The following is a 12,215-nucleotide window of genomic DNA, read 5'->3' as shown; positions in this document are numbered from 1 at the left end:
CGGAGTATTTAATTTTATTAGAAGAAAAGGTTGAATTAAATTTTCCATCAATAAACGTAGAAACATATGACCGGATACTTAATCCCTTTGCCAAGGTTGATACATTAAATAATAAGTTGTCATACCAAGAAGAAGAATTAATCAACCTATCATCGGATCGCACACTTAAAACGAAATTTTCCGAAATGGTTCTTGAGAAATTTTGTATTTTTGTGCAAGAAGAATACTCAGCTATATTTGTGAAGGCACTTAAAATCTTGTTGCAATTTTCAACATCATATTTGTGTGAACTCGATTTCTCGATAGTCACTAACATAAAAACTAAAAAACGAACACTTACTAACTTGGATGAAGAATTGAGGGTAGCTATTTCTAAAATTAGGCCTAATATCACTGAAATTTGTAAAAACCGTCAAGCTCAGGTTTCGCATTAAATCTTTTTATTTTTCTGAATTAAATTTTGCTCAATGTTATTATTTTACTTAGTAAATTTATGTTTATTAAAAATTTGTTTGTCATGTTATCATTTTAAATTGTTATGTTATAATCTTTTATTTTCAATAATAGTTGTACGTACGTGTATTTGTTTTTTTTTTTTAACTCCTTGATTTCAGTGCTCCCCAAAGTTTTGTCATGATCAAAAGTGCTCTCCGACTTCAAAAAGGTTAAGAACCACTGGTCTAATAGCATGTCCGTTCACGTTCACGGCAAAGTTGAAAAAAAAAAAAAATTATTAAATCTATTAATATTAATTACCAAATCTAATCGGTACATCACTAATAATTACGCGGTAATAAGCTAACTAATATAATTCCCTGGTAATTGAAATTTAAAGACGATTTTCTTAAAATCAAAAAACATTAACTATAAAACGTAGTAACAATTCTCAAATATATATAATTATTTAACCATATTTCATTATATTTGTAGATTTGTGGGTGTGATATAACTGAGAGAGTTTTCATTTATTTGTAGGTGCGTAATGTTCATAGTGTAATGTGTCTTAAATGTTATATATGACATAAATACATTAAATTTTTGTTCTTAATCTTAATTAAACTTAAAATCTTAATGATCGTAAGTATACTAAATTTAGTTAATATTGATGGTAACTAAGGAAATTCAACATTATAAATCGTTTAAATATATACTGATTTGTTACATTTCAAAACTTGTCTTATTCAAAGTATATTACTTCAGAAAAATCGCTTTTAAATAATAAAATTATTTTATAATAATCAAATGATTTAAACTAAATAGAAATTTGAAATACAAGCTATATAAAATAAAAACAATAACAACAGCATTAAAATATTTACAGCAAAACTGTATAATCAAAATAATTCTTTCCAATAAGAAATTGCAACAAACGATAAAGTCGAGAGTACTAAAAGTATATTTAAGCTTTTGCTATTAAATTTTTTTTCGGATCCACCAACATTTTCTTGTGATGCTAAGTTTGTATTAAGGATCGTTTCATCTTCGTTAAGTGAGTTCACTTTAGTGTTTTCTGTTGCCCTGATACTTGTTTCCAGATGATCTTCTATTTGAACATTATCTACTTTTTTATCTTGTGTTTTTTTGCTTTGTGACAGATACTTAATGATATGCTCAGGTAACTCCTTTAGTAATTTTTCATTGTCGACAGAGAGTTTTTGAGTGTTTCCATTAAGTAATTTTAAGAAACTAATCACTTCCTCAATTTTATGTTCAATTTTTTTAACTGTTGCAGAACCTTTTGTATCTGATAAAATATCACCATCATTTTTCATGACTGCTTCGTTTAAAGAATGAAGCTGAGAAATCATAGATGTTTGATGCTCTTCTAAAGTTGCATGCATTTCTAGCAGTACCTGATTAATTGCAGACTGAGTCACACTGCTCATTCCCTCTAGTCTACTATGTGTGATCAAAGAAGAAAAAGTAAAACCTGAAAAATAAAAAATAAAATGTAATTTTTAAAAAATATCTTCGCAATGAAATGAGAATTTTAACAAACCAAGAATGGTTCCACCAATAGAAGCAATTATTGACCAATACTTTGTACGCTGACCATTTAACCTCTCTCTTTCATGAGATAAACGAACAGCACCAGAGTACAATCTAAACATTTGACGTTCTTGCTGCTCAGCCGCATTGAAATCACGAAGAAGCTGTCTCGCTAATAATAAAATATTCTTAAGTGTTAAACAATATTTGAAAGTTAGAAAAATTATTGTATATCATATTTATATCATATTTATATATTATTTATACTATATTTCATTTAAACAAATTATACACATGAATTCGATTTTTTCATGTTATTAAGCAATTAAATTTAAGTTATTAAGCTATTTTAACTTATTAAGCAATTAAATTTAACTCGTATTTCCAACATACTTGGAAACCTTAATACTTCAACAAAAAACAATAAAATTTCTGTGTTTCCTGAAATGATTATCTGTGATTTTGTATATTATAAAGGCTTTCATGCCTGTATTCAGGCAAGCATGGAAGCCTTTGATCCTTCTTGTAGGTTTCAATTCAAACCTCACTCCTTAGTTTTCACCATGGTTACCATGGTTTTTCACCTTCTTATGCAGCTTCTGTTTCTAATCGTAATCATTTTTTTCATGTTTTTCACAAGAACAATTTTCTGGAGAACAAATGCAATTTAATTTTTTACAAGAAAAACTTTCTGGAGAACAAATGCTTTTTTAATTTTGCAAGAAAGATGCAAAAAATTATTGCCTGAGTGATGAGACGGGTTCATTGTTCTCAAATAACTAAATCTTGTATTTTATGCTGGTGACTTTTAAACCAAACAAATCTTATTTGTTTACTATTAATAATTACAATATTGTGGGGATTTCTATATTGATGAGTTGCAACACTGAATCCTGTCTCTTCTGATAATCATTCACATCTGACCTCTTATAGAAACCATGTGTACAACTCAATGCAAAATTAGCATTTTCTGACTCTTTATTGTATTCTCTACTTCTACAAATCTCTTATTCATCCTTATATGGAATATGCTTGTCATATTTGGGGTAATTCTTCTAATAAAGCCGTCTCTCTTTTAGATAAGCCCCATAATGCATTGTTGATCCTGCATTAGCTGCTAAACTTGAGCCTCTATTTTGCTGAGTCAATTGACTCAGGTTGACTCACAAATTATTGATTTTTTTTTCTGTCAACCGCTCAGTTTTTAAATCTCATCTTTGTTTTCTATTAACTCATAATTATAGTGGTTTAATAACAACATAAATAATGGTTGCTTGTACCTATGTTGGGATTGAACTTGTTTAATATATATATATATATATATATATATATATATATATATATATATATATATATATATATATATATATATATATACACACACATACATACATACGTAATTAAATTAATTTTATTTAACACTCTGATAGAGACCCAATTGCTATTATCTGTGATAACAACAAGATTACCCAATGCTATTTTTATCTTATACTAATATTAATTTATTATCTTATACTAAATTTATCAACAAGTATTTTATTCATCACCAAAAAAATATTAAATGATTTACCACCCTAATTCAATGACAACAAATCAAGAAAATATCTTAATTTAATGTATTTTACTAAATTCATCAACAAGTTTCAAACATTTTACTATTATCTTTAAGTCTTTATTACTAATACTACCACTATATTACATTACTACTTCATACTATTATCTTTAAATCTTAAATCTATCTATCTTATCTTTAATCTATCTTATCTTTAAATCTTAAGTCTATCTTAAGCCTATTACCTTTAAGTCTTAAGTGTCTTCATCTATTAAGCTGACATAGATGTATTTATAACACATTGTTTAGAATGTTGAATGCTGGATCTTCTTGACTCAATACATGGGTTCTGCTTGTGCCTCTGTTTTTATGACTAGGCAATTCTTTCGATTATCTCCTAATGTGGGTACTTTTAGTCCATTTTTTAACAAATCCAAAAATGACTAAAGCACCGAAAACTATAAAATACAAAAAACCATCGTCATCACCCAGTTCATAAACCTATCATTCACTAATATTTGTGATCTTCAAAGAACCTTTTCTTCTATTGAGTAATATTTTTTGCAAAGCTTACCAGACATACTTGCTCTTTGTGAGACTAACTTGAGTTCAGCTGTCTCATCTTGTGACCTTAGAGTTGATAGTTATCTTCCTTTTATTCCTAAAGACTCAAATAGTCACACGCTTGGCCTGGGCATTTATATTCAAAAGAATTTACCCATTTGTCAGAAAACTAGGTTTGAATCCACTGACTATTCTTTTATGTGTTTTTGTTTAGCACCACTTCACTCTATCACCTACCTCTTTGTTCTATATCGCTCTCCTTCATCAAGACTCTTTTCAATGTTATTTCTGATCAAATTAACCAAGCCCTCTCTGTTTATCCATTAGCCAATATTGTTGTTGTTGGTGACTTTTATGCTCATCACACTGAATGGCTTGGCTCTTGTGTCAGTGACTCTGCAAGTGTCAAACCCCACAACTTTTGCCTTTCTCAATCTCAAAGACAAATAATTAACTTTCCAACTCGCTTTCCAGACTATCCTTATCATTTACCTTCTCTACTCAACTTATGTCTTCTTTCTGATCCTAGTCAGTGCTCTTTTTCTCCACATTCACCTTTAGGTGCTTCTGATCATGGTTTGATCTCTCTAAAACTATTATTTAATTCTTCTTCATCATTAGATTTCCCCTATCATCATACCTCTTATAACTACTTTTAAGCTGACTGGGACTCTTTTGGTGATTTTCTTTGTGATGGTCTTTGGGTAAAATCTTTTGCCTTCTTGCTGACAAATGTGCTTCATACATAACTTCTTGGATTCAGGCTGGAATGGAATCTTTTATTCCCTCTTGACAACTCCCAGTTAAGCCTCACTCTTCTCCATGGTTTTGCTCTTATTGTGCTGCTGCTATTTCCAATCGAAATCGTTTCTTTCGTATCTATCATCAAAACAATTCTCCAGAAAACAGATTTCCCTTTAATATTGCTAGAAGCCATTATAAAAAGGTTTTGTCTAAGGCCGAAGCCCGCTTTTCTTAGGTGACAAAATCAAATATTTCTTCTTAAAAATTAGGCTCCAAAGACTACTAGAGAATCTTTACCAGTGTCTGAAAATCTATTATTCTACCTCTTTTGCATTTTTTAAATTATGTTTTAAATTTACCTTTTCTAAAGACAAAGCTGAATTATTTGCTGAGAACTTTTCATCAAATCATCTCTTGATTCCAGTAATTACATCTTACCTGATAAGCCAACAAAAAAGGGTAATCTATTTCTTGACTTTTGAATCACTGCAGCTTTTGTATCTAGAGTAATTTAATGTTGCTTCTATTCTTCTTTTCTACAAATACAATAACCAACACTGCTCTAAAGTGCTAGCATCTCTTGTGCCATCTACTAAAATTCGTTCTTGCGTTACTCGTCATTCAATTAAGTCTCATCCTTTTAAGAAGGATGAAAAGTAACAGAAAAAGTTTTTCTGTTACTATTTCTAAGTGCTCTAAAATCTCCTATTTGTCTACTTTTTTTTTCCTTGTAAATCAGTTTTTTGGATTTTGCATCCTTCATCTTGCTTTCCTGATTCATATAATTTTAATTCGTCTGTCAATCGTTATCTTGCTCTATAAACTTCTTTTCTCTTTTTTTTTCTCTTCCAGTAATTCCCAACTCTAATAGTGGTTGCTTGCAGCCTTGTTGGAAGCAAAGATGTTGAAAAAAAAATTAAATTATTTTCTTAATTAATTACTTTTGCATTTGGGCTAGGAGTATATCATTTAGGATATTTTTGTTCCTGGTCTCCAATCAAAGCAATTTTTTCCAAAGCATTTAATACATTATTACAGAATGGTATATAGATTTTATATCATTTCTTAACTCTATTGCAAAAAAAATTTGATGGCAATGGTGGCTTATGATTTTCATCAACTGTAATCACACAAAAACTTTCTATAACAATAAACACACGATAGCAACTGCTAGATTTTTAATCTACAGGATTATCAAAAAATTAAAGAAATATGCTGTACAAATAAAAAAATGCTGCTTAACAAAAAAAATCAATGATTACAACAAGAAAATTAATTAAAGTAGAACTAAAGGCTCTCATGCACACAGCCACAGATATGTTGATTTTAATCAAGCAATAATTTTGAATTATTTAAAAAAGCACAACAAAGATTGTGAAGATTTAATGTTACTGAATTGATGGGAGCTAGATGGAACTTCCAGAGACTCTAAAAATCTTCAGAGAATGGATCACATTAATAATAGTGACTTAATAACAGCAGTGGCAACACTATTGCAGCTAACACTATACAATGGCACAAAAAATTTAATTTGTCTGAAACTTGTTTCTTCGCGCAGTGGATTTTTTGGTCAAGGTTCGTGTTTTGGAGTTAAAAAATTGAGAGGTTTGTCTTCACAATAAAGTAGCCTCCTTAGCTTGTGGCCCTCTCGATCTTGAGGAGGTGAATATAACTTTGAAAAAATTAAAAAAAAAAAGTTTTACATCTTAAAGTGTATGATCCTGTCAACCTATTTACATAGAGTTTACGAAACAAAACTATCCTTTAAGTTAATCGTGATTAAGTTATGTCGGATTTTAACAAATTGATTGCTTGATTTGAAGGACCATAAAAATATAAGCTCTACATTTTATAACAACATATAACTAAGAGTAAGCTAATTAGTGTTACACATTGTGTTATAAAAAGAGTTGGTTTTTATCAGCATTGATCGATTTAAAATCAAAGGTCAAGTTTTAGGAGAAAGTAAAAAATTAATTGATAATTTTTTCAATGTAGAAAAGTCAATGGATAACTTTTGCCAAGCAACGATTAATTGCTAAAACAACTTTATGTTGAAAATATTTTTATAATGTTAAGTAACTGAACAATGGATAATCTAGGAATTATAAATACTTTGTTAATATTATAATTAATAAATATCATGTTTTATTTGAAATAAAAATTTGCCTGATAACTTATAAAGTTTAAACTTTTGTTGCTTAAACTTGTATAACTTTTGTTCCAAAAAATGATTTACTATTAATAAAATAAAACAAGAAAGGTTAAAATAAATAATTTAAATAATAATAGGTTAAAATAAATAATTTAAATAATAATAGGTTAAAATAAATAATTTAAATAATATATGTGCTCATACAAAACACTTAAAATCACAAACTAGGCTCTTTTTTTTTTCTTTCGCCAGTTGAAATAATTTTAATGTTTTGAAACCACCTTTTTTAATAACTTTTTATGTGGTAATTTAGAATTTCGATTAAAAAAATAAAACTTTAATTAGTCTAACAGTAATATCGTTTGTTAGGGGAACTTTATCTTTATCTATTCAACTAGCATGATTTTATTTTAATAATTAATTAATAATAGATAAACTCCAAAGATAAATTTAATAGTAAAACATTTTAGAAATGTAAATTTTTTAAATCATTTTTATCATTTTGAAAATATTTTGACCACATATGGACATAAAAAACTTTAGATTTTAATTTAAAGCATTGTTTTAATTCATTGGTTACATAGCAGTTAAATAATCCGTTGGTCAGCAAAACAAGCAATAATTAAATTTAAAATTAAATAGAATCAATGATAAAATATTTAAACTTAAAAAATCTACTTAATTTTGCAAGCAATACTTTTTTTAATACTTAAAAATCACAATTTCTTTTAATTAAATAACTTCAGGATCACAAATTCCCATCTGACCATCTTGATCGATTAAATCAACCCTTAAAGCAGTTTCTTTAATTATTACAACTGTTAGATGTTTGCATTTTATTACTAGTATACTAGCCCTCAATATTTAACACTTTAAATCAGATAATTAAAGAATTTAATTTGTAGAAGCATATTTAAAGTGAATAAAAAATTATTTTTTGATCATTTAAAGAGTATAGTAAGACAATTTTTTTCCAAAAAGCCCTCCTAAGATAAAAGCTTATGGCCCATGCATGATTCTCACATAGCCTCTGGGGCCAGAAAACCACTGGATATAGAGAAGGTAATACCAATTTTGAACACTATTGATTTGCCAAAGGACAAAGCTCTTGAAGTGGACTTTCTATTTATGATGAGTTTGATACAAAGTTCTGGCTTTTTTTTTTGTTGAGTATGAGGCAAAGTTCTGGCATTCATCACATTGTATAGAAATGTTATCTATACAATGTGGTTCTATTGTGTGCAAATAACCTCCTCCTCTTCAAATTTCTCACCACTGAAGTTTTTTTGAGAACCTGTTTATTTCATTTCAGTTATGAGTACCTTCTGTTAATATTTAATTTTAGATTAAGTTTTGATTAATCATCCCAAATTTCAGCCAGTATTCTTGTGTTCGTTAAAACTAAGAATTCAAAATGTTTCATTTTTCCTTTATATTTTCAGTATACTTTAGTTGTTAGTTACTTTAACTACATTGTAGTTTCGGTTAAAAAATTTTCTGTTTTTGGTAAGTTATCAAGTAGTCATAAAAACATTAAACAAAGTTTCATAAGTTGAGTGATATGCAGAAATCATCTGCATCTAGGGTTCCCATTCTCCTCTTTTTTCCATAGGAGAACGCTGTGAAAACTTCAATATTAATTAGTTCAGCGCCACGCTCTCCTACGCAAAAAAGAGGAGAATGGGAACCCTATCTGCATCAAATCACTGTATACAAGACTAGAAAATTTCAATAAAATTAACAATATACTTACAGCTTAAAAGAATTTTGTGTTCATCAGCAACAAGAAGCAAATAACGTTCATCATGCCTATCACATCTATCTAATTTACGACGCATTTCAGATAAAAGATCTTGTTTTTCCTCCATAGTTTGTTTTATAGCATAAACTTTATTTCGCACCTCTTCATACTGCTGCTCATATTTTAAGACAAGAGCCTGGGCTTCAGCAATCTTAAAAATTGATTATGAAAATTAATGTTACAAGAAGTTTATTTTTATGAAATTATAAGTTAGAAAAGGATTATCAACTTAATAATATTAAACAGCTGATAATAATAGTAAAAAAGAAATATAGTAAAACCTACCTGAGAAAAACCAACAACCTCATCAACTAAGCTGAGCATTTTCTTATAATATTCTTTCATAGGAAATGGAAGTTTCCATTCATTAAAATTATTTGATCTTTTTTCAATATTTGAAATTTGGTATTGCAACTTCCCATAAACACTTCTACCAATAACATTAAACTTCATCTAAAATATAACTTATTAAAACTTAATAATAACTTATTAAAAACACATTTTTTATAATAGAAAACTTCAAATGATAACAAAATAAATTATAAAACAAAATAATGAAGAAAAAAGTTTATTTAAAAAATAACAACATACATACTGCCTGTCCAAAGTCTCCGTCAAGGTATCTATTAAACCCTTATCTTATTCTGTAGATTAAGATGACAGAAATATCTCTGATGACATCATATTGAAGTAATCTTTGGAGAGGCCTTAGTTAATGTAGTGGCACTCTTTACATGTTCACCCTTATTAGTTAGTCAATGTAAGTACTGAAGCTTTCTGCAGCCCCCTAATGACTTCAGTATGATGTCAGACTGCATACCAAAGTATACATTTATGTGTGTGTGTGTTTGTGTGTATGTGTGTGTATGACTGAGCGCCAAAGAAACTGTGAGGTTTAATGTCATGTCATTGTAATAAAAATCTTTTTTATTCAAGAGTATTTGTCTTACAATTCTAAAGAAAAAAGTTCTTTTCTAATGTCTTAACAATAGAAAATATCGTTTTTAAAATCCGAACAAAGTGCTATGAGCCATAAATAGGGAAAAATAAAATAAAATTGAGGGGATCTTAGCCTATTTAAGCATTTTAGATGCACGTTATTAAAAATAAAAAAATTAAATTTTAAAGTAATTTTAAGAAATTTAAAACAAAAATATTTAAAAACTTTACAATACTAATGCTTCTATGGCGCAAAATTCAACAAAACTTTGCTCGAGAGCAGTATGTAAAATTTAATGCTAAATTAAACTCTTCTTCCATTAAAACTTACTGCAGAGTCACTCTCAATGTTGACTATACTCTTCTACACATTTAAATCTATTCCATATAGGTTAAAATTTAGAAGCCTCTCTCCACAATATTTGGCAAACCATCTCAGGTAGAAGAAAAAATCTTTTAATACAACATTACATTTCAGTTTTCTCGCCTAAGACCTATAGCTTAGTGTATGAAAGACATTAATGTAGTAAAAGGTTCTTGTTTTTGTCAAACTCTTGCAAATGAGTATAAGTTGGCATTTGCTATATCAAAAAATTTATTCATATCTACACAAGATTCCTATCATTCAAGTTTTCTGAACAGCTTACAGTCAGGGAAAACTGGACAAAGCAAACCTCAATTAAATGTAATAAAACTCCTGAACTAAAAAGAAAAAATCAATATACTAAAGAATTCAAGAGTTAAAAGAAACAAGAATATTTATAGATGAGGACTATTCTAAAAACTAATCTAAAGACTAATCTAAAAACTATTCTAAAAGTTTTTGGAAACTCTAATCATACGTAAAAATCTTTTTGAAATGATGCGAACTCACAGAACTAACGGTATATATTCTGTCGTTATTTATGATAAATTAATAGTTGAAGAGTTTTAAAAATCATATAAGAACGGTTAAAGATTTTTATGTATATGTATATAATTTTTTGCGTGTTATAAATAGTATTTTTTTAGTTATTACTGTTAAAATGGCGGAGCCAACGATATTAATGTATCAATATTAATATATGAGGAAGTTAAAAACATATTAAACCTAATTAAAGACGCTGATACAAACATTGACTATATTACTGAATTATCGAAATGTTCACGACGTTTTTAAGGCAAACGGTAATTGCCGGTAGTGCCGGTAAATAATTTGCGTATAATATAGGCAAATTATATTATATTATAATATAAATAATCGTGCACATCTGTCGCAAAAGTTGCATACCATAAGAATATAAGTTTCTCTTTTAACAATTTAAATATTCATCCAGATTTTTAAACATGTTAACCGAGGTTGCATCAATTACTGTTTGCGGTAGAGTATTCCACTGGGACACGATACGGTTTGTAAAAAATCTCTCACTTTGAATGCAATCCAGTACTCTTTGCTATGCCAGTCGTTGATTATAACCTCGCATAATATACTTTGATGATGATGGGTGACTAAGAAGTTCGTGGAAGTTTATTTCGTCGATATTGCGCATGTATTTAAAAACCTGGATTGAATCACCTCTTTTTTGTTCTCTCCTCGAGTTTTGCGAGGCCTAATATAACTCTTCTCTGCTCAAGAGTTTTATTTCTAAAAGGAGAAACTATTTTGGTAGCACGGTTTTTGACTTTTTCCACCGCCTCTATGACTCCTTGTTGGTATGGTGACCACGTCTGGAAGTAGTTATAGTCGTAGTTTTCCAGAAATTGAAAACTACCACTACAAAAAGATTTTTTTAGCCTCCCTAAGGATCAGTTAGCTTTCGCAGCAGCTGCTGTAGTTTGAGCTCTGAGTTTAAGGTCTTTCGAAACTAGAACTCCCAGATATCTTACTAAATAAGTAACTTTAAGTGCAAGTGGAAGACCGTTTTGTCCTGACGTGAAATATTTATGTGTGGATTTTTTTCCCCTCGGTCTTTACACTTCTCGATTTTAAACTCATCAGTCATTTTTGTGACCATTCTGCGGCTTTGTTTATATCTGCTTTAAGGAAGTTGGAGTCCCGGTCTGATTTTATGTTGTTGTTTTTTTTTAACATTATATTTTGCCGTTTATAAATATAACAGTTTCCATAAATTTACAATTAAGTTAATGGCTGGAGCAAGAAGAAGGCATTGATTTGTCTTATCGCCGAGCACCGTGTTACAATTTATAATTTTTACAAAGTTGTTTCAAGAATATATAGTATAAAAGAAAAATTGAATGAATGTTTACAAAAAATATATAAAAAATAAAGTAAGATATCGTTTAATACATAATATCATAAATAGATTGGGTAAAAGTAAGAGTGAATATATAAAACTTTATATAAGTTTAATAAACTTTGTATAAAAATATGTAAAAGATAAAGTAAGATATCGTTTAATACATAATATCATAAATAGATAGGGTAAAAAAAAAAAAAAAGTGAATATATAATAACTTTATATATATATATA

General features: G+C 28.6%; 1 protein-coding gene across 1 annotated transcript; it reads right to left on the bottom strand.

The window, feature by feature from the left end:
* Window positions 1-1,209: 1,209 nt before the first annotated feature.
* Window positions 1,210-10,861, bottom strand: LOC100202867 (mitochondrial potassium channel). The gene is made up of 5 exons (XM_065799938.1): window positions 9,397-10,861; window positions 9,091-9,258; window positions 8,758-8,956; window positions 2,000-2,161; window positions 1,210-1,930 (listed from the first exon to the last, which is right to left on the bottom strand). The coding sequence occupies exons 2-5, from the start codon at window positions 9,256-9,258 to the stop codon at window positions 1,335-1,337; spliced, it is 1,125 nt and encodes a 374-aa protein (XP_065656010.1). The 5' UTR covers window positions 9,397-10,861; the 3' UTR covers window positions 1,210-1,334.
* Window positions 10,862-12,215: the final 1,354 nt, after the last annotated feature.

Source organism: Hydra vulgaris, chromosome 06, assembly GCF_038396675.1.
Source record: "Hydra vulgaris chromosome 06, alternate assembly HydraT2T_AEP".
NCBI classification, from domain to species: Eukaryota; Metazoa; Cnidaria; class Hydrozoa; order Anthoathecata; family Hydridae; genus Hydra; species Hydra vulgaris.
Note: the sequence above shows the minus strand (reverse complement) of the source record. Positions and strands in the feature narration are given on the sequence as shown.

Excerpts from the sequence above, each read along its gene's own strand:
- LOC100202867 (XM_065799938.1), bottom strand. The coding sequence starts at position 9,258 with ATGAAGTTTAATGTTATTGGTAGAAGTGTTTATGGGAAGTTGCAATAC. Across the intron at positions 8,957-9,090 it reads AGGTTGTTGGTTTTTCTCAG|ATTGCTGAAGCCCAGGCTCT; the intron begins GTAGGTTTTACT and ends TCAATTTTTAAG. Across the intron at positions 2,162-8,757 it reads ACACAAAATTCTTTTAAGCT|CGAGACAGCTTCTTCGTGAT; the intron begins GTAAGTATATTG and ends TTTTATTATTAG.